Source organism: Vipera ursinii, assembly GCF_947247035.1.
Source record: "Vipera ursinii genome assembly, chromosome: 10".
NCBI lineage: Eukaryota > Metazoa > Chordata > Lepidosauria > Squamata > Viperidae > Vipera > Vipera ursinii.
In genome coordinates this window covers 22,011,943-22,038,577 of record NC_139520.1, presented here as the reverse complement: position 1 = coordinate 22,038,577, position 26,635 = coordinate 22,011,943, and the positions used below count along the sequence as shown (strand labels likewise).

Sequence of the window (26,635 nt, the reverse complement as noted above, 5' to 3'; positions counted from 1 at the left end):
TTTCCTAGGAAACTTGGGGCATCTTTGTGTTTGCCTGTCCTTCCTACCTGAGCTTCTCTTCCGCTGCAGAAACACTCGGCTGCAGCCGACATCACCTCCTCGCTCTCCGAAGACCAGGTGCCCCAGGCGTTCCTGGTGATGCTTCTGATTCAGTTCTCCACCATGGTGGTTGACCGGGCTCTCTACCTGCGCAAGAGCGTCCTGGGCAAGCTCATCTTCCAGGTCATCTTGGTCTTTGGCATTCACATCTGGATGTTCTTCATTTTACCTGCCGTCACAGAGAGGTGCGCGGCTGTTCCTTTGCCTCCCCTGCCCTGACTTAGGCCTGCTCCTTTGAGGGGTGTGGAGGTTGGTTCATCCTTGATCTCCCTCCCCAGGAGGTTCAGCCAGAATACGGTGGCCCAGCTGTGGTACTTTGTCAAGTGCATCTACTTTGGCCTCTCTGCCTACCAGATTCGTTGCGGTTACCCCACCCGCATCTTGGGGAATTTCCTCACCAAGAAGTACAACCACCTGAATCTCTTCCTCTTCCAAGGGTAACAGCTGATCCCCCAGCAAAATAGGGGAGGGGGCTGCTGGGAGGCATAGAGCCTGATATGGAGTCCTTTAAGCAGAGGCAGACAGCAGGACCTTTTAGGGGGAAACTAGAACGCTTTGCAGCAAGGTAGAACTTGCAGACCTTTCTTTGGGCGGGCAGCTGAGAACATGGATTCCACCACATCCCATGCCTCCATGTGTCTCTACACCTGGTGCCCCATTTCCTTACCATGCATCGTGGTAAGCACCATGCACCATGATGGTCAGGGGGAAATGGTGACATGGATTTCCGCAGAATTGTCCAGCGTCAACCAGAATCCACCCCTGAGGGATCTGAAGGTGGGTCTCGTGGCTCCACAGGTTTCGCCTGGTGCCTTTCCTGGTGGAGCTGCGAGCTGTCATGGACTGGGTCTGGACGGACACCACCCTGTCCCTCTCCGACTGGATGTGTGTGGAAGATATCTATGCCAACATCTTCATCATCAAGTGCAATCGTGAGATGGAGAAGGTGGGCCTCCGTGGAAGGGGAGGAAGCCTGGTGGAGCTGGGTCCCCGAGGGTCTCTTCCCCAGGACAATTCCCGTAGCCCTAGTGAGAATGGTGGCCTTCAGTAAGATGATAGTCGTAAGTGGAATTTTCCTCCAATGGGATTTTCCCATGTATTTTACCAGGAAACATAGATACGGCAGCCTAGAAAAGTAAGTGCCCTCCTAACCATACCCAAGAACTCTGAGTTTGTTGGCGAAGTCCATTTTGCTCTCCGAGTTCATTGTGATGTAACCCTAACCCTACAAGCCCAACACAACTTAAACGGAAGCTTTTTGCAGAAGATTTCCTGTGCCAGAGCTGACCCCCTCTCCCCTCCTGCAGAAATACCCCCAACCCAAGGGTCAGAAAAAGAAGAAGATTGTCAAATACGGTATGGGAGGCCTCATCATCCTCTTCCTCATCTGCATCATCTGGTTCCCACTGCTATTCATGTCCCTCGTGCGCTCCGTGGTGGGGGTGGTCAACCACCCCATCGATGTCACAGTTACCCTCAAGTTGGGAGGCTACGAGGTAAGAGGAACTGCCTTACAGAGAAGCAAAACAACAGGCCACCCAATTTGCAAATGTTGCAGACTACAGCTCCCAGCATCCCTTTCGGTTAGCCACGCTGGCTGGATATTGTAGCCTGGCCATGGCCCATGTCAGTTTTAAGGGGCAGACGGGCTTAGCTATTATAGCAGTTGCAGCCCAAGTGCCTTGCTAGCGCCTGGCACCCAAAGAGACCCATAGATTGGGCAGCTCTAGACACACACACACCCCGCAGCCCCTCTGCCTCTTGGGACCTTCTCTCTGTTGATGGTTTCCCTGTGGCAGCTACGAGTGCGATGCTGTTGAAACGTGTCCCTGAAGCTGTGGCTTCCCTTCACCCCACCCCCTTGCTTCTTCTTCAGCCCCTCTTCACCATGAGCGCCCAGCAGCAGTCCGTCCAGCCTTTCTCCCCTCAGGACTACGAACAGTTGACAAATCAGTTTGAGCGGCAGCCGGTGAGTCCTAGCCAGATGGGAGGGCAGGCAGGAGGGGCATCCCCTCGTTCAAGGGGGTGGGAGGATCAGCATCTTTCCCCCACCCATTCAAATGGAAGGAAGCCCTGGCAGGGTGGGCTTGGCCTGAACAGGGACGGGGGGGGGGGCTGCCAGGCTGTGCTCTGCTGACCCGGCCTGGGACTCTCTGCTGCCCCCAGCTGGCCATGCAGTTCATCACCCAGTACGGCTACGAGGACATCGCCTGGGCCCGCATTGAGGGCAGCTCCGGATCCCTGTGGAGTATCAGCCCCCCCAGCCGTGAGCAGCTCTGGCAGGAGCTGCACAACGGCTCCTCGGACATCACTCTGCGTTTCACCTGGAACTTCCAAAGGTACGTCAACCGGGGCCAGAAAGCCTCCCTTGCAGGGCGGTGCTCCGCCTGCTTAAGCCAGACGCCCCTTTTGGCCTTGTGGGGTGTGCCTGGGACAGCCCTGTGCAGCCCCGAAGAGTGCTGCTTCGGGCATTTTGAGGCTTAGGAGAGGTTGCAGGTGCAAAAGAGCTCCTTGGATGGAGGGTTGTGTGTGACAAAGGGATGTGGAACCCCCTTCTTTTATTCCGCTTCTCCTTGACCCTAAAATTCCCTTCCTTCCTCCTCCTCTTCCTCAATTGCCAGGGATCTCCGCAAAGGAGGAAAAACGGAGTACACCACCCAGAAACACACCATGGATCTGGACCAGAAGTCTCTCGTGAGGCAAAATTTGGCTGGAATGCTGCAAGGCACCCATCGTGCCCCTGTGTGAGTCCCCCGTCCTTGCCCCTCCAGCAAGGCACCCATTGCCAAATGGGCCAGGGAGTGGGGGGGGGGTCCAGCAAGGCGGGGAAAGGGGTCTAGATTCACACACTGCAGAGCCTGAAGCGCACGGTGGCTTCACCCATGTGCAAATGCTGCCTGTCTTTTCAGGCTTATTTACCTCACTGTGTTTTGTCCTTGTCCCAGGTGGATACCCCATCTCTTCCCTCCCTACATACGGGCACCCAGCGGCCCCGAGGCAGACCCGGTTGAGCCCCTGCTGCCAGGTGAGGACACCGGGCAGAAACGGCTTTGCACAAACTCACAGCTGACCCTTTAATTTCCCAGCTCCTCTCTCTGAGTTGATGCAAGTTCCTGATGCTAGTTGGAAAGCAATCCAGGGGCCAGAATTGGCTCCCCCCCCCCCCATGGGCAGAAATGCCCACCTGCCATCGCAAGAACAGCCGGGGCAGCTTTCTGGCCTTTTAAGGTGGGAGCAGGAACAGGAGGCAAATAGCTCCGTCTCCCTGTTCATAAAAGGCCAACGTCACGCCCGAGGCATTTTTGGTTTTCCAAGGTAAAAAGAGAGCGCCTTGCCTTCCATCTCTGCTTTCCTGCTTGCTTTTGAAACAGAGCTCCAAAATTAGTGTAGAGCAAACTTGGGAATTTCGCTCCTCAATTTTGGTGGTACGTAGTCTGAAACCACAGCAAGAACAGCAGAAGGAATCAAAATGGTCCGACGGACAGATAAATCCCTGATGCCGCTCCTGAACAGTGCAACTGGGGCAGGGAGGATCTAAAGAAATGGGAGCAACTGGTGAGGAATAGAGTTCCCAGTGCCAGGATGGACATCGCTCTCGACGAGCGGGCTGATGCTTTTTTCGGCACCTTCTTCCCCTCCCCCTCTCTTCCAGACGGAGAAGACAGCTACCTGGATGTGCGAGTGCAGCTGAAGCAGCAGCGGATCCAGCCCGGGAACAGCAGCACCAGCTTCCTGGAGTGGTGGATGATCCAGCTGGCGGACTGCCAGGCGGACTGCCACATCCTGCCCATGGTCATCTTCAGCGACAAAGTCAGCCCCCCCAGCCTGGGCTTCCTGGCGGGATACGGGTGAGTGACCGATCCACCAGCCCATGAGGGTGAACGCTAGGTGTGCTTGGAGCAGACATGGATGCAAGGAAGTGGCAGGGAAGCTGGGCCTCAGATCCCCAGGGAAAGAGCAAGCCCCTCCCCCCAGTTGAATGGGGGTCCCTGGGCTCAGCTGGCTTTGCTGCAGCCGGCCCACTTAGAGTCCACCACCTGAGACAACGCTCGGAAGATGGTTAAATGCTGCCCCTTTGTACAAGAAATGCAACCAGGGTTTCTTTGCCCTCAGATGTTAATAGCTTGCAAAAATTTAATCACCTAAAAGCGGGGGGGGGGGTGTCCCCAATCTCCCTCCCACCTTGCATGGCCATCTTGCAAAGCGTTTCTAAAAATAAACAGCAGGATTAGGGTGTCTCCTGCTTTGAAGTGACACAACCTGCACGCATCGATCAGAGAGGGAAGGCAGGTCATTCAGTCCCTTTTCAAGCAAATGGCTGAGATCACGCCCCGGGCTAAGCCATGGGATCTGGGCTGGCAGATCCCAGCAGATCCTGCTCAGCCAGCCTGCTGGTGCTTTGGCGGTCGTGCGAATGGGCTCCGGAGTCAGGGGGTCTTTCAATGGCCCGGGGGAGGGGTTGCCTGTCCCACCAGGCGAGCTGCGCAGCGGCATTGTAGGCGCTCTTTCTCTGCTCAGGATCATGGGCCTCTACGTCTCCATCGTGCTGGTGATCGGCAAGTTCGTGCGGGGCTTCTTCAGCGAGGTCTCCCACTCCATCATGTTCGAGGAGCTGCCCTGCGTGGACCGCATCCTGAAGCTCTGCAACAACATCTTCCTGGTTCGGGAGACGGGGGAACTGGAGCTGGAAGAGGAGCTGTACGCCAAGCTCATCTTCCTCTACCGCTCGCCAGAGACCATGATCAAGTGGACCCGGGAGAGGGACTGAGCGGACGGGAGCTGCCTTCACCCACGGAACAGCCATGGGAGACCCGCAGCCCAGGAGGGGGGACCGGGGCGTGGACCCAGCCGGCTGCTGCTCCTGAACACCACCCCGCCTGTTCCGCTGAAGGCTCGGGTGGGGCAGCCCCATAACCTGAGCCACACTTGCAGGGGGAGACACACAAAACACTTTTTTAAACACTTTTCTTTTCTTTTTACGCTCCGCCTCCCAAACCTGGACTCCTGCTTCCTTCCCCCATGGAGACCAGGAAGTATTTGGAAAGGAATGGTGGTCCTGATGCTGAAACGTCCAGAGCCACCCACCTATCGCCCTCTGCAGCCACCGACCTTCCCTCCCTCCCTCCCCTCCCCCTCTCGGCACACATTTTGCTGCTGGAAACAAGGCTGCTGGGAGTCTACAAAGTGTTTTTTCTATAGGAGGTCGTTTTATTTATACAGATCTATACAATAAAAAAAGCTGTGATTTTCAAAAGGTGGGGCAAAGTCAAGGTGGACTTTGGGAAGCCAAGGAGAGAAGTTTCTCTGGTTCAGCAGCCGGAACCATTTTCAAGAGTTTAAAGGAGGTCTTGGGAGGTCTGGATGGGGGCGAGTGCTAAGAAGGAACCTGGTTTCCTTGGGGTGCTTATAAAACTTCTTTGAGTAAGCCTGCTCCCTTTATACGTTTTAGGATTTGAATCCTGTGTAGAAACATAGAAATTCAGTTCACTTGCGTATTCAAGGAGCTTAGGAGGCCAAACTGGGCACATGCGAAAGATCCTTCTCTGGCTGTTGCTGGATCCAAAATGGCTTCTTTGCTTGAAAAACACTTGCGGAAGCAGAGCACCAGGCCTTCAAGAGCATTAACCCCACACCCCTTTAGGCTGTAAAGCAGGGGTCCTCAACCTTGGCAACTTTAAGACTTGTGGACTTCAACTCCCAGAATTCCTCAGCCAGCTGTAAAGCACGATGCAAATTAACCATCATCTTCAAGCAAGAATTCCTGGATTTCTTGTTTCATCACAGCCCTGCAAAGAAAGAGGAAACCGGCATCACTGCAAACCTGAGTTTGCGTATCACTCTAGACTAGGGTTGTTTGAAGAGCGTGCCGGCTGGGGAATTCTGGGAGTTGAAATCCAGGTATCTTAAAAAGTTGCCATAGTTAAAACACACTGATGAACTGGATGACTGCCTGTTCCAAACAGGAGCCAGTGCATCCTTCAAGGACTTGTCCTTGAAGGATGCAATAAGTCAGCTTATTGTTGGGGGCAATAAGCTGACTTTGTAATAATGCCGCTTGGGTGTGTGTGTGTGAAAGCCCTAACAAGCAGGCATATACATAGAATGAAGGCTACTGCTAAGCTTGTAAGCCGCCCTGAGTCTTCGGAGAAGGGCGGGATATAAATGGAATTAAAAAAAAAAAAAAAACAGCTGCAGGAGTGCAAGCAGCGTCCTGTTAGGGTGCTTCTGTGTCCCCTTGCCCTCTTTTGCCAATTCTGTCCTTGCCACTGATGTCTGGGCCACAGCAGGGGGAGCAGATGTAGCTCAGGTTGAATTGGTGGGGTCTTGGGGTCTCTGAGCTGGCTTTTCTTCTTGGGCCCCTTTTGTTACTGGGCTAGAAAAGCACATCAATGCACCAATGACAAAACAGCTGCAAATACCCAACAGTCTCCTTGGGCTGCATTGCTGCCTCGGAGAAGAGCAGCACAATCTCATTTCTCTTGGCACAAATTCCTCAGGCAACAACTTTGCCCCATACCTGCATCGCTGGCGCTCAGCCTCCTCGTGAATGTATGGGGGTAGAGACTCCACACAGCTCTGCAAAGGAATTGTTGGAGTGAGCGGGGGCAGCAGGATCCACCAGCCTTGTTACTTTTACAAGGGGTAGCCCCTCAATTACCCTCAAACCATAGCAGGGCAATCCAACAGTCGCCCACCGCTTAACCTGAAGCACCTCAAAAGCCAGCATGGGACCCCAGGAATTCTCCAAACTTCAAGCCACAGTGCTGTTTGTCCTCAGCCTGGCTGCTTCTGCCTCGGGCCCAGCCCTGGGAGCAGTTGCACACCTTTGCGTCAACACATACATGGGCCCTTCTGGATGCACAAGCCCTTCCTTGCACACTTACCAGCTGCTTGATGGTTAGACGGCAGCCGTAGCAGAGCAACGGGACAAGCTGGGAGGTGTCTCTGGAGGAAAAGCAGAACCTCAGTCACCTGTGCTGACTGGTGATTGATTGGGGGGGGCTACAGTGGGCTCACCACATCCAGCAGTACATTTGTGAGGGCTCTTACCTTCTTGCCGGGGGTTTTGCGCAGCAACCTGCCTGGGTCCTCTCTCCGCAACACCCCTCCTCACCTGGAGGCCTCCGGCTGAGCTTTTCAGAAAGCAGCGTGGCCTGCAAGGAGGATCCGTCCTCTGGGAGGAAGGGAGAATTACCGCCCCTGGCAGCTGGTCCTTGGCCAAGAGGCAAAAGCCGTGACGGCTGAAGCTGGATTTTTATACATTGCAGGTAAGCGAACCTCACAGCATCCAGGGCTCAAGGATAGGCTAGCCCCCCTGCACACGTTAAGCCAGCAGGCAGCCACTTCTGGATCTTTCCGTTTAAGCAAGCAAACTCTCCTGGCTGAAGCAGCAAGTTTGCATTTATCTCAATGCCTCTTTGGCAAAACAACAGGGAGGGAAACAACCCCTCCCCTCCATTTCAATTCCCAGGTTGCTGCAAGGACCGGCTGTAATTCTGACACCGTAAAGATCTGGCATCTCGGCCCTTGCCTGTTCTAGAACCTCCAGCAGGTACCAAAAGTTAATCTAGAAGTGGGTCTCTCCCCCCCCCGCCCCCTAAGAAGACCACTAACCAACATTGGTGTCCAGGGGGCAGAGGCAGAGGAGGCAGTGGGCTGCTGCTGTCGGTTCTTCAGACTCAACCTCTCGAGGACCTGCACTCAGCTTCTCTCCTGTCCTGGAACAGAGAGCAGAGGGGGCATCAGCAAGAGAGATGGAGGGAAGCCCACCTACCCCATTCACACTACTTGCACCTCCTGAAGAGGCCATAAAAACCCCTTTGGGACTAGACACCACTTGTTTTAAGATGGCACTTGCAGTCGAGAGCTGAAAGGATCCTCCTGCCTGTTAAATGCAGTCAGAGAGGGTTGAGCTGGATTTTCAGAAAGCAAGCCAACCCACAGAAGCCCGGAGATGTAGCCAGAGCTGAAGAGGGTCCATGAGTATGTGGGAAGGGAGTCGTGCCTAATGGGCAACCTTGCTGATCGTTTACCAGGCACTTCATCCAGCAGTTGGTCCTTTACTGGACGAAGGGAGGGATACTCACCGGTAGACCGTGCTGATGGTAGAAGGGAATTCCGACTGCAGCTTGCAGAGAAAGCTCTCTATCAGAAGGTGAATGCTGGATCTGTCCGAGGCCTGGGGGAAGCGAAAGCATCTGTCACGCCTGCTCAGACCCTCTGTCCCCTTCCACTCTGCCTCCAGCCAAACTCTGAACTGCCTACTTTGGTGTCTAGTCCAGGCGTGAAGACGGTGGGCACCCCAAAGAGGTAGTTGTAGAACGCGATCTCTTTGGCAGGATATTCCCGCATTGGGCGCAGGATCAGGACGTCCCCATAGCGGCTGTCCAAGAAGCCCTTTGGGGAAGGAGAAAGGAAAAGGGAGGGTGAGCAGGGAAAGGGAGGGGGGAGAAACACTATGAGCCACTTTGTTCTCACCGTGTCCATAGCCAGGAAGGCCCCACGTCCCAGACAGAGGTTGGTCAGCAGCTTAGCACTCACACGGGTGCAGCTATCTCCCACCATCACCTTCCTGTACCCATTTTTCCGAGCCACGTGCAGCATCAGGTGGGTCCTAAAAAGCAAAGAGATCTCTCTCTCATTCCGGCCAAGAATTTGGGATCCAACAAGGGCCCCAGAAAAAAACATTTGTTGTTTTCCTAGAAACAGCCTAGAATACCACAGAATCCGCAATCTAGGAGGACCAGAGAGAACAGCCTTTGACTACGAAGCCCTCTCTAAGTCTGGTTACGGGCTGCTTGCAAAGACATCCTTCCATCAAGAATGCCGGCCTGTTTCCTGAGGCTCCTGAACTAGGATATGGCACTGAATGACCCTCTGTTAAGAGGGCTAGACAACAAGAACGTGTGAATACACCTGCAAAGCTTCTTTCTAGTTCTCATCTCATCCAGCCCACATTGTGGGCATTAACATCTTCACTCAGGATCTGAGCAAGGAGCTCACCGGAGAGTCTGCAGAAGCTCCTCTTTTGCAGTTAAGGATCTGACGCCCCGAAAGAGGCGGGCCAGCTCTTCCACGTGGGAAGCAGGGGAAGAGCCAGCATCATCCAGAACTGCCAACCGTTCCTGCCACGAGCAGCCTGGCGTGCTACACTCTGCCAGCCGGGCCTCCAGGGAAGTCTCTGCGTCCCCCCTCTTCTGCTGCTGCTGCCGCCACCTCGTGAAATCAGCCACTGCTTCCTTGTAGCTGGGAGCCTGGTCAGCAGGGCTGTGGGAAAGCGGGTTCAGGACAGAAGTGGGAAGGTCAAACACCTACGAAAGAGCACAAGGATATAACTGGGTCAGACACTGACCGAAGCCTGCACAAACTACAATTGCTTGGACAGTCTTACAGAACTCAGAATTGTATTTCTTTCCTGCCTTGTCAAGCTTAATGTCACTTTTCCCTTATTCTTTTTTCTGAAAGTGACAGTACTAGAAGTGCATCTATATCATCAGCTTCCCTTTTCACAAGTTTTTCTCTGATCCTCAGTTATTTTACTTCCATAATGCAAAAGTGGGCAAACTAATCTGGGCCAAAGTTCATTCTCAGGACACAAAGGATTATACTAGCAACATTTGATGGAAGAAGGATAATACTGCCCTTCCTGGGGTCTTCCTAGTGTCTGCCTTTCTGATGCTCTAAGTCAGCGTTTCTCAATCTCAGAAACTGCAGGATATGTGGAGTTGAATTTTCAAAACTCCCCAGCAAGCCCCAGAATTGCTGAGGATGTGAAACCCTGCTCTAATTTAATTTGCTGAACAATACTAGTATCAATAATACAATTTCCTTCCAGGCAAATCACATCAAACCTGCCAGTTGACTAAGGCCACTGCTGTGGATGCCGTACCATCAAAATGTGCTGCAATGAGGGTGCTGAATCTCAGCCATGTTTACCTCCTCCAAGAACACCAGATGATAGGCAAACCCCGTGGCTCGCAGGATAGCCTCAACCTGCCTGCAGGTTTTCTCTCGCTCGTCCGAGCTCCGTCCACACACGGCTCCCTCTGCACAGCAAAACCAAAACTGTCAGCAAGGTGAGGTGGCTAGTCTGAAAGAACCTCAACAGCCCTGGGAATGTTCTCTGCCATCATGGCATAGATTTGCCCATTGATTTAGAACGGGTGGGCAACTATGTCAACTTTACCACCTGTGGACTTCAACTCCCAGAATTCCTGAGCCAACCAGGAATTCTGGGAGTTAAAGTCTGCAGGGTGTAAAATTGACATAATTGCCCACTCCTGATTTAGGATGGGTCACTTCTGATTTCAACCTTTCAATGCACATAATGCTCAACGGTTAATATGTTAAAAGGGGATCCACTTTGGAAATCAACTTCCCTGAACACCCCTCTGCATCTCTCGGGAAAGTGGCCATCTTCACAAGCCGCAGCATTTCAGTCAAAACAAACTGCGTGCATATCCCCCAAAGCATGCACAGGGCTGCCAACACAAACCGTCAATATAGATTATTCCTGGTACGAAGCGAAGTTTCTTGGCCGCTTCTCGGTTGAGGCCCTGGCAAGGAGAAGCAAAATAGGCTTCAGTTCAAAAACTTTGCCCAGGTTATCATGCTTCATCTACTAGGGCAGAGGTTCCCAACCAAGGGTGCGAGACAATATTCCAGGGGGTGCGAAAACTTGGGTCTTCAAAATTATACTGTATATACAAAGTTCATTGCCGTTATTTTGAACTTTTGTAAGGGGTGCAAGAATATATCAGAAGTGTTCTAGGAGTATAGCAAAGATTAGAAGCTGCTGTTCTAGGGACTTCTGCTGTTTGGCTGTTCCCCCACCCCACCCCGTTTGGAGGTCAAACATACCTCTTGCACCTGCCGCAACATTGAGCTGGAGGCAAGACCCCCTGAAAAACCCAGGAGAACCTAAAACAGTAGGGAGAAAGCATCACAAAATTTCTTTCCTGCTTTTAGCTGCCGTGCTGCCCATCTCTTGCCCTGCAGCAGTGAAGATTATGATAGGACAGGACCTTCTCTCCAGGGTAAATGCAGCGGTTCTTCCCAAGCATGGCACGGAACTTGTGAACAAAGTAGTCCTTGAAGCAGCCCCTGCAAAGCATGTGAAAGTGTGGGGAAAAGCCCAGCTTCCTTGCCAGGGGAAAAAAAAATCTGCACCTGAATGGGGAGACCCGATCTGAATTATTCAAAATTCTCCACCTCACCCTCAGTCGCCTGTTGCACTTACTTGCAGAAGGCATCTCCAGCACGAATGATCACCACCGGGGAGCCCTCCTTGCACTTCATGCATTTGGAGTCACAGCTTGGGGAAGAGAAAGTGAAGATCAGGCTGCAAAGAGTCTTATCCTCCTCCTGTATCTCTCCGAGCGGAAGTTGCGGCAGTAGCAAAAAGCAATTCCTCTTTAGCATAAACAGTGTTTTTCAACCTTGGCAACTTTTCAGATGAGTAGACTTCAACTCCCAGAATTCCCCAGCCTACCCATCGATCCATCCGCGGGATGGGGGATTCTGGGAGTTGCAGCTTACCCGCCTTAAAAGCTGACCAGCTGCGCCGAGCCATGGTTTGCTCAAGCCCAGTTTGCCTAACATGCCACTGCCTATGCCCGCGACCAGCCTTCCCACTATCGGCTCACGCAATGCTGCTATTGCTCGTTGGCGTGCCTCCCCTCCGCCAACGACCGCGGGGACTCGGGGTCGGCGGGCGGGGCTCCCTCACCGGCCCCGCGGCGCCTCCCTCGGGAGCGGCTCCCCGCCGCCGTCGCACATCGCCGCCTCCGCCCCGGCCACGTGGAGCAGCGCAGTCCCGCCGGCGCCTCCCGATGACGTTCGGCGGCCTCTTCCCTTCCCCGGCCGGGGGACCGCGATTCCCAGAGGGGCCCTTCGGCGCCCGCGCACCGCGATGGCGTCGCGTCGCCGGCAAGTCTCGCGAGAGCCGCGGCGACGAGCCACTCCGGCCCCGTCCCGGCCTGGGACGCGGGGGGGGGGCGATGACGTAGTTGGGATGCGCCGCCTTCCCTGCCGGCCTCCCCTTCCGCGATGGCGGCCGCCATGTTCCGGAGCTTGCTGGTGTCGGCGGGGGGGTCCCGCGAGGCAGCCTCCGCGGCCGGCCCGCCGGGCGCCGCCCCCGCCCCGCCGCCGCCGCCCGAGCCCGGCGCCGCGCTGGAGGCCCAGTTCAGCTGCCCCATTTGCCTGGAGGTCTACCAGCGCCCGGCCCGCATCGCCCCCTGCAGGCACACGTGAGCGCGGGGAGACGGGGGGGCCGAGGCAAGGTGGCCCCGGACAGGAAGGGCCGGGGAGGGAGCGGGGCCAGACCGCCAGGCCCCCTGCATGGGGGGGGGCTGCAGAGCGGGCCCTGCGTCCGAGGGGTCCAGCTTCCCCTCTCGCCGCGGAGGGGACCCAATTCTGCTCCCGCGTCCTTGGTTTGTAAGGCTACTGGCGTTTCCACTTGGCGCTTGGGGAGGAATTCCCGAGTCCGGGAAGGCAAGGGCAGGACCGCGTGGCTTGCCTTAAACTCAGGAGACCCTCGTCCACAGAGGCCGCAAATGCTCCGAAGCATCTCTTCGGTTTTGTTGGTGCATGGATCGTGATCTAGTATAGGGGTCTCCGAAGTTGGCAACTTAGTGACTTCTGGGAGTTGAAGTCCACAAGTCTTAAGTTGCCCGGTCTGGAGACCCCTGATCTAGTGCGTGTCCTTGGGCTTCCTTTTGGCTGAAGCCCACCAGCCCTCCATCTTGGGAGAGGAATTCATCCCCTCTTCGCATTACCTTTTGAGCGCTGTGTGCTCAATCAGACCTCTTTCTTCTGTAGATTTTGCGGCGAATGCCTGCAGCCCTGCCTCCAAGTTCCATCTCCTCTCTGTCCCCTTTGCCGCATGCCCTTTGACCCCAAGAAGGTGGAGAAGGCTTCCAGTGTGGAAAAGCAGCTGTCTTCCTTCAAGGCACCGTGTCGAGGCTGCAGTAAAAAGGTAATCTTAAGGGCTTGTGCAGCAAAACCAGATCATTATAAGCCACCTTTTACTGCCTGCAGTAAAAGATAAAATACAGAAGGCTTCAAATGGATATCCATCCTCTCTCTCAATCCTTCCTGTATCCCAGGTGACCCTTGCAAAGATGAGATCTCACGTCACATCATGTGCAAAAGTCCAGGAACAAATGGCCAACTGTCCAAAGTTTGTGCCTGTCGTCCCAACATCCCAACCTATTCCAAGGTATTTCCTTCGAGCCCCTCCCCAAGTCGCTGGTTTCCAGGCTTTAGAATCTCTCCTGCACTCTCAAGCAGGTTGGGGGGAAAGAGAGAGCCCAGCATCTCTTGAATAAAGAAGTTGGAAGTCTTGTCCTTGGGGGGGGGGTGTCAGTCTTTCTCAGGTTAAGCAGCTTGAAACTGTAGACCTTGGTTCCCCAAATCCCAGAATAGGGTGGACTTCAACTCCCAGAATTACTCAGCCATCATGCTGAACTTAGGTCCAGCCATCTTCTAGTCACTGAGCTGTGCTGCTGTCCCTTTCAGCAATATTCCAAACCGATCCACGTTTGTCTGTCCCTATTGTGGAGCACGGAACCTGGATCAGCAGGAGCTAGTGAAGCACTGCATGGAGAATCACCGCAGTGACCCTAACAAAGTGGTGAGTTGTGTTCATGTCCCTGTTTGGTGAAATGGGAAGCCGAATTAGCCAAAAACTCAGAATAAGAAGGAAGTAGTTCTTATTTGAAAAGTGGGAGAACTTTTGCTTATTTCCTCCCCCTGTTTATGCCATAGCTGGAGTGTCCTGCCCTGCTTTTATAAACCAGGGATAATAAAATGCACCTCTGCAGCTGCAGTGGCAAATATGCTTCTTAGCTGGTGCAAAGGCTGTGCTTACCTTGTCCCTTTCATTTTGCATGTGGAGCTGCTAAAGAAATTAAATGTGTTTCAGGAACAAACGGGGTGGTGTATTTCCCTCATGTAAAGGCATGAAAGTGTCCCAGGGTCTAAAAGCATGCCTCCCTTTGTCCCAGCTTCACTTTATTGCTCAGTTTGTGTATGATTTTGTGACTGTTGGGAGCTTTATTTGATGGTGCTATTGGTTTTAATATCATCACTTGTCTCTGAAATTTTATAGAGAATAGAATATTAATACATCTGCATTTAGGGTGTTTTATGGCTAGCAAAGCATGCATTTTCGAAGCTGGATTCTGCATGCTGGACAACAGGAAATTGTTCTGTTTTCTTTTTTTCCCCATGAAGCGATCACACCATTGCTTCTAACTATCACTTTGATCCTGGAATTGAGTGTTTCTTCTTCTTTGTTGACTGTCCTCTTTTTCTCTCCCTGGGTGTTCCAGGTCTGTCCAGTGTGCTCAGCCATGCCTTGGGGGGACCCCAGTTATAAGAGTGCCAACTTTCTACAGCATCTCCTGCATAGGCACAAGTTTTCCTATGACACGTTTGTGGTGGGTACTGCATTCCATAGCATCTTATTTCAGTGGATTGTGTCTGCTGCTTCCAGACCCCAAGGCAGCACGAGAATCGCCTTTAATAATAAAAGCAGATCTAATTGCCCTTGTGGGAGGAGCTATGGCAACACTGGAGTGGTTTCCTCTTAGTATTCTTTATGTCCTGCTCTTGTACAAGTCCCTGCCATCCTGGTGGCCTCAAATAAGGTCACAATAATGTATTGGCATCAGAGGTATTTTTCTGTGCCCCCCTCCCTGCCTGCCCACCAGCACCATTGTGGGTGCAATAATAGGCGCAGACTTCAAAAATCTTTGCTCCCTCCTGGTCAGATCCCATCTGAACTGCTGCATCCAGTTCTAGCACCACAGTTCCTAAAGGACGGTGGTACAGATTAGAGTGGCTTCCAAGGAGGACCACCAAGATGGTGAAAGGTCTAGAAACCAAGCCTTTTGTGGGATGGTCTGGACAGGTGTACTCTGCAGTAGAGAGAACTGAAGGCAGACTTCACATTTTTGAGGAGTGGTCACCCAGAAGAGGAAGTAGACCTGTTGCTCAGAGGGCAGGACCAGGACCAGTGGGTCAAAACTACAGGGAAGGAGATTCAACAATATGAACCGTCAGCCAGGGGAAAAGCTGCCTCGTGAAGACATGAGGTGTCCTTCACTGGAGATGGTCAAGCAAAGGCTGGATGGTTATTTTAGCAGAGGCATATCAGTGGATTCTGCAGAGAGTCAGGGGTCCGAGATAACCTCCAAGGTCATTCTGAACTCCAGCCTGCCATGCATGGAAAGTGGGGCCTACAACATTCTCCTGCTTTCTTTCCAGGACTATAGCATTGATGAGGAAGCGGCTTTACAGGCAGCCCTGGCGCTCTCCCTCTCGGAGAACTGAGGGCCTTTGACACTGCTGAGCAGCAGACAGGAACTGCTGCAGACTTGCCTGACTCTCCTGCGTTGGAGCCATGCGCCGCTTGCCCTGCCCGTTGGCTCCTGGAGGGCGGCTGAGGCCGTCTCCTCAACTTTCGTCTTGCCTCGATCGGTCTGGAAACCTTTTCCTCGGGGCAGGGGCAGCGAAAAGGGGTGCTTCCCTTTCCCCGATTCCATCGGACCCGCTCTGTACTACCAGTTGGACGTTCCCCATGCCACTCAGTACAGATGGTATACTTTATTAAGATGCTTTTAATACCGTTTTAGCACCATCGGCCCTCATTCCGTTAGCGGTTTATATAGCAACAAAACATTTTGTGGGGAAACTGTCGTTTACATTTTTTTTATTGCCTGTCTCTTTGGGTTAATTCACTGGATCTTTTTAATTTGGGGGAAAACAATCAGCATGGGAGACATAAATCTTGTACGAATATTTATTATGCGTTTGGGTGCAACTTGCCTGCTCCTTGGCCATCGTGGCGAGGGATTGGGGAATAAACCCGTGCATGGAAAGCAGCCTTTCAAAGAGGTTTGTGATGCCCAAGCAAGAGCAGAAGGCCGCTGCTGACTCGAGCGTAATTGTTTAGCCAAATCTCTCTCTCCTCTCCCCACAACTGACCTTGCTCATTTTGTATCTGCTCTTGTGATACTCTAGAAGTTCTTGGTGGTTTTTTTCTACATCTCTCCGTGTAACAAATACTCTTCACGTTTTATAGAGAGAATACAAAGCAGTTAACCCTTGATATTGCAATATCTGTGTTTGACTAGAAACAATAGTATTTTTATGGAACATTATTTTTCAAAGTATATTTTTTAAAGAAAAGTGCCCTGGGTTCCAGATCTTCGGGCTCTCGAGAGGAGGGGTCTCAAACCTGGCGGGAAGGAGGTGCTTCCTTCCATCAGCTTCTCGGCCGGTGGTCTTTTGGGGGGGGGGGTTTGAGGATTTTTGTTCTCTGCAAGAAAAGAGGAGGGAAAGACAACTTGTGGGGTTTTTTCTTCAAGTAGCCTTTTAAGGGATTGTTGCAAGTTGTTACAAAGCAGAACTGCTAAGACTTTATTATCCAGGTGTTCGGATTGTGGGTCGGTGGGCCTGAAGTCGACTGGAAAGAAATAAAAGCTGTGAATAAGCTACAACCGGGGTGTGTCTGTCTGTGTGTCTTCAGAGCAGCCCTAGCGGTCGTTCGGCTGTGAATCCAGCCACGGGCATTTCTGTGTGTGCAACAAACTAGTATTGCAGTTTATTCAGTGAGGTGCGACTATACAAACCATGGCTTGCTATACAAGTGAAGCCCCCAGCTGAAAGTGGCTTGTCTTTGCTTATTGGGCTTGTAGAAACGTGTCTGACTTGCAGGTGTGTCCCATTCCTCTGCAATTTGGTTGTCCGTTCCTGGAATGCGTTCGTTGGGAGTGTCGAATAGCTGGATCCGTGCTCCGACAAGGGTTATTCAGGCGAGGCAGGAATCCCAAAGCGATTCTCTGCTGCCAGCATCACAACCCTGCCTGGTGGCTTCTTTGTCAGCCAGACCTGGCTACTGCTGCTTCAAAGCCTTTTTCCTTTCACAATTTCCTTAAGGGGCTCAATTACATTTCCTTCCCTCCCGCCCTTCCAGCCTCCTGTGATCTGAAAGGGTGCAGAAATGGAAAATGCTTCTCTGTTCAGAAAAAAACCAGGGGAACATTTGAGTTCAGCTGACAAATCAGGGTTTGTCCTTCACTTGCTAAACCTTTCTTCACTCTTGAGAGGGGAAAACAGTTGGGCTGATGGTTTTCCAAAGCTGAAGGGTTTTGCAGCCATTTGCATGGATGGGTAAGGTTTTTGCACTGGTCTTTGGGATGAGGAAAATATGTGTGCCCTTGCCATCGTTCCACCCCATGTGTGTCCCATATCCTTCTCTCCACAAAATTTTTAAGTTATTGAATGTTCTTTGGTTGACAAGACGACACAGCTTTTGAGCGTTCGGTAAGGTCTCTGTTGCCTAAAGGGAGGGGCTGTTCATTCCTCCCACCCACCAATATTTGATGACGTTCTGAGGTTCCCTTCCCCCCTCAGCCCCCAGCACCTCCACCTGCTTCCCCGCTCCTAACGGTTCCTTTGGAGTCTCTCCAGGAAAGCATTCCTCAGACAGCTCAGCCTTATATAGCCTCCCGCAATCCCCGCCGGCGTCTGTGCATTTGAAGAGCCACCATCCCTACCAAGTGCCACTTAACATTCTCTGCTAGGCAGAAGGGCAGGCGGTGAGCTCATCCAACTGCCCTCCAAGGTGGGCAGGGGGGGAGAGGAAGGCTGTGCCTCCTGCCCTACCTAGTGTCCCCTTGTAGGTCAGGGACCCTCTTCGGCTCCTCCGGCTGTGCTGTCCTCCGTTGGGAGCAGCCCTTTCCCCCCCCCCTCCCCCAGAGTAGCTTTGCTGGAGATGGCAGCACTTCTGGGTCATCCAAACCCACTGAGGGGCCCACTTCGGAGGAGGGGGCTCGTTCTGAGGGACCATGTCTATTCTCATGAGGTCTACCCTGCAGCTCTTGTGCCCCCCCCCTCCAACTTAATACACGGGTAGTGTAGTAGGTATAAAACTCCTATCCTGCCCCAAAGCCGCCACGCTGTCTTGCAGGACTGTAGGGTCTCCGGAGCCGAAGGCTGTGAGGAACAGCTGGTGGAGGGCACCCCCTCTGCCCTGCCTGCAGAGCTCTCTCTGGTGAACAGCTGCCTGGAAAGCTGCAAGGGAGTAAACAATAATAGAAGTAAACAATAATAGCTGACCCTTTTGAGGCGTAAGGAATGCTCTTCCTCTGTTCCTAAAAGTAGAACTGGCCCGTGACTGCTGATAGTATTTGAAACCAAAAAAATTCCTTTTCATCCCCCTTTTGAGCAAGCAGGGAAGGAAAAAACCGCCGGCTGAGAAGAGGAATTCTGTGCCCAGGTGAGTGAGCTGGTTGGGAGGGGCTCCTGCTGCAAATCCCACCTGCCTTTCTCCCAGAGGGGGGTGGTATCAATCGTGGCAACTTTAGGACAGGTGCACTTCACTTCCCAGGATTCCCCAGCCGGTCGTGAAGTGAAGCAACCCTGCCCTGCTTTCAGTTCCAGCCCAAATGAAGCTTTTGCAGGATGTTCGAGTTGAATGTCACCCCAGGTTCGAGTCCCCCGAGCCCCCAGGGTTTGCCAGTCCTGGCATTCCAGGCTGTTCCCTTAGTTCGTACCAGTCTGTGCCGAAGATGGGCAGCGAGTCCAGTTTTCCATCAGTCCATCCATCCATCCTGAACGGCGCTTTCCCCAGGGCATCAGCCCGTGGGGAAGGCCGGGAAGACTTGACGGGGCAGAAGTCTCTCCCCAAGCGCCCCCCTGGGACCAGGCGCCGGGGCTTCGGATGCGTCTCCCTTCCTTCGCGCCAAGCGGGCGCGGGGAGCCACGAGGGCTCCGGGGACCGGCCTGGACCCTGCTGGGCAGGGCCGGGGGCTCTCCCTGCCCCGAGCGCGGCCGCCGCACCTGCCGGGGAGAGGGCGGCGCGGCGGAGGCTCCGGACGGCCCTCGGGCGGCGGTTGGCTGGCGGCGGGGCCATGCTAATGAGGCCGCCGCTTTAGGCCACCTGCCGCCCGGCTGACCCACCGCCCGCCATGCCGCGCTCCTTCCTGGTCAAGAAGCCCCCCGGCAGCCGCCTGCCCGACTACGGCCAGCTGGAGACGCGCCGGCGAGGTAAGCCACGCCGGCCGGGCGCCTCCGCCGCTCCCCCCCGGCCCGCCTCGGCTCGCGGAGGGCGGCGGGGCGCGGGGCAGGCGGGAGCGGCTGCTGCGAGCCGCCTTTTTCGGGGCGCCCCGTCCGGAAGCTCCCCGCGCCCGCCCGGCCAGCTGCGCCAGGCTGCGAGGCGCCGGAGTTGGCTCGGCTGCGCCTGCCCGTCCCGCCGGGCTGCCGGCTGCGCTCTCGGGGCTGGGAGGGCGCCCCAGAGGGGGCTCCCCGAAGGCAGCGCTGCCCGGCCGCCGCGCACCGGAGCTCCTCCTAGGGGGGGTCTCGGGCCCTGCCCCGGGGGCAACCCCCAAGCGCCTCCCTCCGAGGAGAAGCGACCGCGGGCGGGAGTTTGTAGCGGCCGTTCGAGGAACTGGGGAAGAGCGAGGCGGCGGCGGCGGCGGCGGACGGAAGCCGGCATCCTCCCCCGACCCGGCTCACGAGAGACCGAGCCAAAGTTCCCAATTAGGTTTAGGGAACTTCGGAAGTCGAGGCTGTTTCCCCTCTTAAGCCAAAGGGGAAGATCGATTGATTACTAGGCAAATTAAGTAGTCCTACTAGCCTTGGACCTGGTGGAAATTCTTCCCCAACTAGACCACCTCTGCACATGCTCAGAGGCAGCCTTCAGAATAACAGCCCGGGCCTTGTGGCACGGCCCACCGCGTCAGGACCGGTGATGCGGCTATGGCACCTGGATTGTTTCGTGAGTCTTTTTCTAGGAGGTGCTCCGTTGCAGTCGCCATTGGTGGGCTTTTAACTCCCATCTCCAGCCTCAATCAGCCACCAATGTCTAAAATGGTCTTTTTCTGCTTTTCACTCTTTTATCATTCTCCTGTTGGATTTAGGCATGCACCTTGTTTGTATCCTTAATTTATTCTCTCTCTCTCTCTCTCTCTCTCTCTCTCTCTCTCTCTCTCTCTCTCTGTGTGTGTGTGAATTAAAATTGGTGTCTGCCTGCAAAGAAACAAAATTGTTTTCCTGCTCTTTAATTCAGCAGCAAGGGAATTCTGGAAGACTCAATGAAGCAGAACAAAAAAAATCAGGCATTTTTAAAAATGTGGTGCAGAGGTATGGGATTTGTGGTCGCCAGGAGAGCTGGGGGTTCCGACTGAGGGAGCTTTCCAAGAGGAGAAGGAGGGCGAGGAGGTTGCAGAGGGTCCAAGAAAGGCTAGGTTTGATCTCTGGTGATTGGGCTGCCCATCGGAAGGAAGGGCTGGCTGGCCGTCCTTTGATCCCTGCCCTGGTGAAGAGGGACCCTGGGGCTCTGACCCTCCTCCCCTTTGGGGATGTCGATGTTTCCAAGAAGGCAGGCTGTGCGGCGTACCCTTCGCTTTTCCGTGCCCTGGAAAAGAATGCAAATTCAACTGGAATGTAGATTATTTTCCAATGTACCAGAGAGGGTGGTGTGGGGGTGGTGGCCCGGAGTTATTTAAAATATTCCAAGTGCTTTCTCTTTGGTGTAAGATGCTGTTTGATTTATAATAGTCATAAGAGGGACTTGAAAATATTATGGCAGGTGATGCCACCTTGGCACATCCAAGCAAGGCTTCAACTGGGGGTATCCTCGCATTTTGGATCCTTACTTTTTTAAAAAAGGCAACTCTTTGGCCTTCAGGCATGCATGTTTCATGGGGTGGTTTATTATTCACCTTTCTTTTTTCACTTACCTGCAAAGATGTTCATCTGAGGAAGCCATGAAGAGAGGTGCCTGTTCCAAGGGGAGAGCCCTGGAAATGGGCTTTTGAATTAAAAGCACCACCCTCTGCTAAGGCTGTGGGAACCGCAGCCTTTGCCTTTCCTTCTTAGGGACAAAGCCAGGCGTAAAGGCGGCGATAAGTTAAGCTAGGAAACAGCTTGCTTAGAATAAAAGAAACAGAAACGTTTTTCCCAGGAGTAGAGTTTACAAGATATAAGGTAGTTAGCAAAAGTCTCCCGACTCCTGTTCAGCACCCGGGGCAGATGTTAGGAAGGGCAGCCACTGACCTTGGCTAAGGCTTAAGCAGGATCAGACCTGACTGTGACTGTACTTAGATGGGAGAGCTATAATCTGTCTGGGGATATTACGCTGCCTTCACACGCTGCTGAGAAGGCCAGAGCATGTCTGAAATTGCAGGAGCCAAATGTGGTCTCCGCTTGCAAGCTGAGCAAGTTTCCATTTGCAAGTTTTTGTGCGGAGGGCTAAGGAGAAGTGCCTGGAGGTGCCTCGAAGGGAAGGCAGGAATACCACTTTGGTCAACTTCTTTTGTGTTGTTTCCATCCCCAGAATGCAACAGGCCAAGTCACACCTGGATGACATGTTCCCTTTCTATCCAGGATGCTACGCCGTGCCCGTCCATACCCCGTGAAGCCAGCCCTCTGAGGAGCCACAGCTTTGCTCCTGCAAGCCTCTCCCCGCCTCTTTTGCAGAGCCGGGAGGCCAAAGGGCAACTCGCCTTGAACCCCCAAAGTGGGGAGAGGGCCGGAGGCAGCCGGGGGTCAGCCACCCCTCTTCGGGATAATCCCAACAACCTCAACCTCCCGCCAGCCTGCTCCCTGTTCCCTTGGAGGACGTGCCCCAGTCTGGGTCACCTGGCGGAGGCAGAAGGACACCAAGTGCCAGCCGAGCCTGGCGTGAGGACCGATCCCCTGGAGAGGTTCACCTGCCTGGATTGCCACAAGCCCTACAGCACTTTCTCCGGCCTGGCCCGGCACCAGCAGCAGCGCTGCAAGCTGCAAGCCGCAGCAACAGCCAGGCTCTTCAGCTGCAAATACTGCAACAAGGGGTACACCAGCTTGGGGGCTCTCAAGATGCACATCCGGACTCACACTCTACCCTGCGTGTGCAAGATTTGTAGCAAAGCCTTTTCCCGGCCTTGGTTGCTACAGGGGCACATCCGGACACACACAGGTGAGGGGGGAAATATGACGGGAAACAAGGGGAGAGGGCAAACGTGTATGTAAGGCTGTATGTGCACCATAGTGGTCTTCTAGGAACCCAGGAGGACCTAAAACACAGGTGTCAAACTTACCGCGTCACGTGATGTGTTGCGACGTATCGCAACTTTTTTTGCATTGCCGGAGCTGGGCTGGGCGCAGCCTCCACACGATGCAACCAGCCCACGGGCCGGCAGTTTGACATCCCTGTCCTAAAAGGTTGTTCCCTTTGCTGTGTTAGGCTTCCAGCGGCCCTGCAGAGCAAATTCATCAAGAGAGTGGCCTATTCACCCTTGGCCTATTCTGCTTCCCCAGCTCAATATTTGGCTGGATTCTTTGCCCTTCCCTGCAAGGCAGTTGGTGTCTATTCAGAAAATCACCGGTTCTGCTAAATGGCATGAACCAAGTTTAAATCGTGGTTTTAAAAACAGATTCTAGGCTTCATCTGTAGTGAGAGTGAAAATAATGGGTTATGCTTTTGCCTTTTTTTGGTGGGGGGGTGTTGAAACTGAATTGTGCTTGTGATTAAAATCTGTGGTCACCAGAAACCTGCTATCCCTATAGCGATGTCACAATCACTGGCTAAATTAAAGATTTCTAGATAAGGCACAACTGACTGGCTTCTCTTACCAACCGGGAGATTTTATTTTGCTTTATGGAGTGTTCCCCAGTTTGCAGCACAGGGTCCCGTAATTGAGTATGTGGGCTTCTTTTTGCACAACATTCCTGGTCTTTGTAGTATTCTTCAAAGAGTTATTCAGTGCATATACAAGTAGTTCTCAACTTACAACTGTAATGGATCCTGCCCATCACAGCTGTAGGTCATAAAACAGGTCACCTAAGTGACCAATCCAACTTACAAACTTATTAAACAAACTTGCGGTTCTCTTTGGGCCAGTTTTGCTGAAAACCAGAAATAAATCCCATTCATTTTTCCTGGCAGTGGTATAGGAGAGGGTTTGCACGGCTTTTCAACTTTTCAGTCTTGTCTGAACTCTGTGATCTCCTGATAGTGTTCCATCCAGATTCAAACCAGGTCTGATCCAGTTTAGCTCTACTCAGCTAACCAGGTGCTGCCATCTGTCTGATGGGCACGTGCTGCCTTCATGGCATCCCATGTCTTCCAGGGCACCTGCCTAGGAGCCAAAGCAGACGAGAAGGGCCTGTGGGCTTCCCAAATACATCTTGTGGGATTCAGGCAGTCTGATCAAGCCTCTGGGCTCTGCAGAGAATTTTATGTTGAAAAAAGGGATGGTTACATGGGTGAAGAATTTGCCTTGGTCCAACTAAGGTGCTTCTAAATTCCGCATGCAGATCTTGCCATCCTGGTGGAAAATTACCTAGCTGCTAATTCTGCCTTCCCCAGTCTGTGCCTTTTGGAGGTGTGAGAACCCCAGAGGCTACATCTGACTTCACTGGATGCATATTGAACATATTGCAAGGGTTAATTGATAAGCTACAGTACTTGGGAGCTGCATTCATGGAAGCTTCTGCCTTTTAATCCAGTGTGTCAGTCTGAAAAAGTATCTCCTGACTTCTTCTGATTTGGAGGTTGGCAGGGCCAGAGTTTCCGTGCATCCCCTGCCCCTGTGTGCTCACCTGTCTGCCTTCCTTCCCAGGTGAGAAGCCCTATTCCTGCTCCCACTGCAGCCGAGCCTTTGCTGACCGCTCCAACCTCCGCGCCCACCTGCAGACTCACTCGGAGATCAAGAGGTACCCGTGCTGTGCCTGCTCAAAGACCTTCTCCCGGATGTCGCTGCTTTTGCGGCACAAGGAGGCCGCATCCTGTGCCACGGCATCCTGAGCCTGGCAAAGAGAACAGGGCTGTTCCTCAGCAGGAGAAGCTTTGGATGAGCAAAGATCTGCAATCCGAAGGCTGTTTGCACCCTGACTGTGTGTACCTTTGCTCCAAATAAAGCAGTAAAAGAGTCGTGTCCTCCGCTGATTTTAAATTCCTTCTGTGAATTGCTCTCCTGTAGATCTATCTGAACGACCCGTCTTGGTGCGACAGCATCTTCTGGGATCCAGGACGGTTCAGTTGCTTGAGCACTAGAGCCCATGTTCCCCAGCTGGTTTCCTTCCTAGCCCCAGGCTGGAGCTCAGAAACACAAATGCATTGTCCGCTTCAGTCTGCTAGCCTTGGCATTAAAAGATGCTCGTCTCCCATTTCTGGCCTGAGTTTATTATGGCTTTTCTGGATGCTGTTGAATCTCTCCCATTGCGGGAATGCACGGGAGGTCTACCTTGTTGCGTGGAATGGCAAGATGGGGACCCTCTGACAAAGCTGGAGAAGCTGTTGCTTAGTAAGATCATCTCTGCACAGGCTAAATACACTCCAGGGAGAGGCAGCCCCTTCCCAAAATTGAGGTGGAAGACATGAGAGTCTTCCCAAGAGGTTAGAGGTTGAGTGTTTGCTGATTCTCCAGCAACCCTTCCCTCCTTTGCCCCTCTGGGTGGGGCAACCTGCCTGTCTCTGAAGACAGGGTTAAGCTAAGAAAAAGGAGACTAGATGACCGTTAACGCCAAATTTCAGGAATACTTTGAAACAGATCCATTAATGCTTGGAACGGCCCCAGCTGGGGTTTTGAGTTCATAGGTGTGGCCAGCAGAGTGGGAAGTTTGGAGCAGTTAAGATGAAAAAAGGATCTGGGTTGACTAACCTGCACGTGGATATTTACTGGCCTTCTTAGATGAAGTTTGTTGGTCTTGGTTTTTTCCGCCTTAAATTTCTTGGAAGGGTCTGGTTGGTCTTGGCTGAAGGCAAAAAATATTTATTCATTTCTGCCTGCCACTGTCTGCCTGCAGCATGTGTGTCCTGCTTCCCAGAGCATCCAAATTTGAACTGGTTGATTTTTGGGGGGTATGTGCTGTGATCTTTCTATCTCTGGCACATACCTGCATAATCAACGGTGCAAAAATAAAATAAGCAGGTGACATTTTGCAGCTTCTCCTTCTCTTCTTCGTTTTCCTCTGAGCTGGTGGATTCTATGACTGGTGTCAGTTCTTACGCTCCGGGAGGGAATTTGCATTCAAAGGGTCCCAGCTTGTGATTTCTCTGTTACAGGAGTGAAGGGCACAGCACAGAGGGCTCCCCCCACGCCCCCTGAGGTGATCCCCAGGTTATCATTTTTAACGTGAGAAGAGGCGATTTTTTAAAAAAGTTCTCACCAACAATATTTAACATATGCCATTTATTAGGCAAATAAAATGAAAGGCCATGTTCATCATGCAGCCAGGTTTTGGGGGTGTCCTCTCCAATGGACTATTTCAAAGCCAAATGGGCTCCAAAATCTGGAGAAAAATTCTGCACAATTTCTGCTCCCCGTGGAAAAGCTTCAATGCAATCGGGAGTATGCTCTTTTTTTCCCCACCCATGGCAGCGTTTCCCCCATTTTTGGCCCAGAAGAACATCTGGACCGTCCACATGCTTCTGTTGCTGTCAAAGGGCTACCAGAGTGGGGGATGTTTGTACAACTTGTATGCAGCAGTGAGGTCAGCCTGGCAGAGCAGGGAAGCAACAGGTATATTTATAGCCTTCCCAGTGGCCGGAGAGCATAAATAGGACTCAAGAGATGCCTCAAGAAAGCTGCATTGTAAACTACACACTATTTTGAGCTGCAAAACTTCTAAAAGTGGCTCTTCCACCTGTCGTGGGGAGGGCTGGAGCAGGAAAGTATGTTGCTGCTTCTAAAATAAGCCAAATGTTTTTCCTTCTTACTTGCAGCAGATGGAAAGTGCTGATAAATATAGCAGCAGGGCAAAGGTGGGGGCTTGAGACCCCCACCTGCCGATCTGCCAGCAGAGAAGGGAATGTGAGGATCAGATGAATGAGTCCGTTTTTCCATCCTGCTTAGGCAGCCTGAAGCTGGGAATCACCGAAGGCACCATCTGGGCTCTTGCTTTGCTTCCTTCTTGGTCCACCAAAGCTGGCAGAGAAGAAAACGGGCTGACTCCCTCTTCTCAGATCAAGCAATCGCAGTAAAAAAAAAGCTTGTTTGCATTTGGAGTGAATTCTGCTCAGCTCTCTCCCCAAAGTCTGCCTTACTGGGGCAAAGATAGCTGGGATTGTAGAAAGTCCTGCGTTCAAACTCCAACTCTGCACAGCTACTAGGGCTCATCTACTTAAAAAATGTTTATAGCTTAGGGTTGAAATGAGGGGGCCTGGGTGCTCTGGGAGCTTGGTGGTTTTCTTGCAGACCCAAACTAGCAGCTTTGTTCACATTCTGTAGTGTAACATGTGAAGTTTATTACATTGTTGAGTGGTTTTATTTTGATCAGGGTTGGTCTGATGTATAAATTCTCTCTTTTCGGTTGGACTATAATTCAGTGTATAGAGATTCAGTGACCGCATGCCATCAAGTCATTGTCAGTTCTCAGTGGATGCGTAGATAGATTTTCTGCATGAGGATTTGTTCCCAATCTGGTTCTTTGGGTCTTCCAATAATAGTTTATAGTATAAACAGTACTTAAGAGTAGATATGGTAAGTATGCTGTACAAACCAATTGTTGGTTGATGAAGACATAGATACAATCCCATTTC

The 26,635-nt window shown here is 52.7% G+C and overlaps 4 protein-coding genes across 12 annotated transcripts in view; 3 read left to right on the top strand and 1 right to left on the bottom strand.

Moving 5' to 3' along the window:
• PIEZO1 (piezo type mechanosensitive ion channel component 1 (Er blood group)) overlaps window positions 1–5,353 on the top strand; it is a 58,996-nt gene extending 53,643 nt beyond the window's left edge. Inside the window, exons 43-52 of the mRNA XM_083370522.1 lie at window positions 70–284; window positions 378–536; window positions 898–1,045; window positions 1,407–1,595; window positions 1,976–2,068; window positions 2,266–2,438; window positions 2,721–2,843; window positions 3,045–3,124; window positions 3,752–3,947; window positions 4,618–5,353. Of these exons, the coding sequence (XP_083226648.1) occupies window positions 70–284; window positions 378–536; window positions 898–1,045; window positions 1,407–1,595; window positions 1,976–2,068; window positions 2,266–2,438; window positions 2,721–2,843; window positions 3,045–3,124; window positions 3,752–3,947; window positions 4,618–4,867 (1,626 nt within the window). The 3' untranslated portion in view covers window positions 4,868–5,353. The remainder of the gene's footprint in view (window positions 1–69; window positions 285–377; window positions 537–897; window positions 1,046–1,406; window positions 1,596–1,975; window positions 2,069–2,265; window positions 2,439–2,720; window positions 2,844–3,044; window positions 3,125–3,751; window positions 3,948–4,617) is intronic.
• On the bottom strand, window positions 5,300–12,021 carry CTU2 (cytosolic thiouridylase subunit 2). 8 transcript variants are annotated; one of them, XM_083370517.1, is made up of 15 exons: window positions 11,828–12,015; window positions 11,339–11,413; window positions 11,124–11,202; window positions 10,960–11,019; window positions 10,595–10,655; window positions 10,036–10,145; window positions 9,103–9,410; window positions 8,578–8,713; window positions 8,365–8,496; window positions 8,187–8,278; window positions 7,714–7,817; window positions 7,150–7,273; window positions 6,984–7,044; window positions 6,617–6,675; window positions 5,300–5,885 (listed from the first exon to the last, which is right to left on the bottom strand). In XM_083370517.1, exons 1-15 carry the CDS (start codon window positions 11,875–11,877, stop codon window positions 5,834–5,836), a joined length of 1,503 nt encoding a protein of 500 aa, XP_083226643.1. In that variant the 5' UTR covers window positions 11,878–12,015; the 3' UTR covers window positions 5,300–5,833. The 8 variants fall into 8 exon arrangements, 7 of the variants coding, with proteins under 7 accessions (XP_083226643.1, XP_083226641.1, XP_083226640.1 ...); XM_083370515.1 differs by having other exon boundaries at window positions 6,519–6,675; window positions 8,365–8,713; XM_083370514.1 differs by having other exon boundaries at window positions 8,365–8,713; window positions 11,591–11,945.
• A 123-nt stretch (window positions 12,022–12,144) lies between these two features.
• On the top strand, window positions 12,145–16,598 carry RNF166 (ring finger protein 166). The gene is made up of 6 exons (XM_083370862.1): window positions 12,145–12,347; window positions 12,919–13,075; window positions 13,206–13,318; window positions 13,618–13,732; window positions 14,433–14,540; window positions 15,370–16,598. Exons 1-6 carry the CDS (start codon window positions 12,148–12,150, stop codon window positions 15,433–15,435), a joined length of 759 nt encoding a protein of 252 aa, XP_083226988.1. The 5' UTR covers window positions 12,145–12,147; the 3' UTR covers window positions 15,436–16,598.
• A 2,368-nt stretch (window positions 16,599–18,966) lies between these two features.
• Window positions 18,967–24,345, top strand: SNAI3 (snail family transcriptional repressor 3). Of its 2 annotated transcripts, XM_083370539.1 has the most exons (3): window positions 18,967–19,155; window positions 21,446–22,069; window positions 23,715–24,345. In XM_083370539.1, the coding sequence occupies exons 1-3, from the start codon at window positions 19,077–19,079 to the stop codon at window positions 23,897–23,899; spliced, it is 888 nt and encodes a 295-aa protein (XP_083226665.1). In that variant the 5' UTR covers window positions 18,967–19,076; the 3' UTR covers window positions 23,900–24,345. The 2 variants fall into 2 exon arrangements, with proteins under 2 accessions (XP_083226665.1, XP_083226664.1); XM_083370538.1 differs by lacking the exon at window positions 18,967–19,155 and having other exon boundaries at window positions 20,794–22,069.
• Window positions 24,346–26,635: the final 2,290 nt, after the last annotated feature.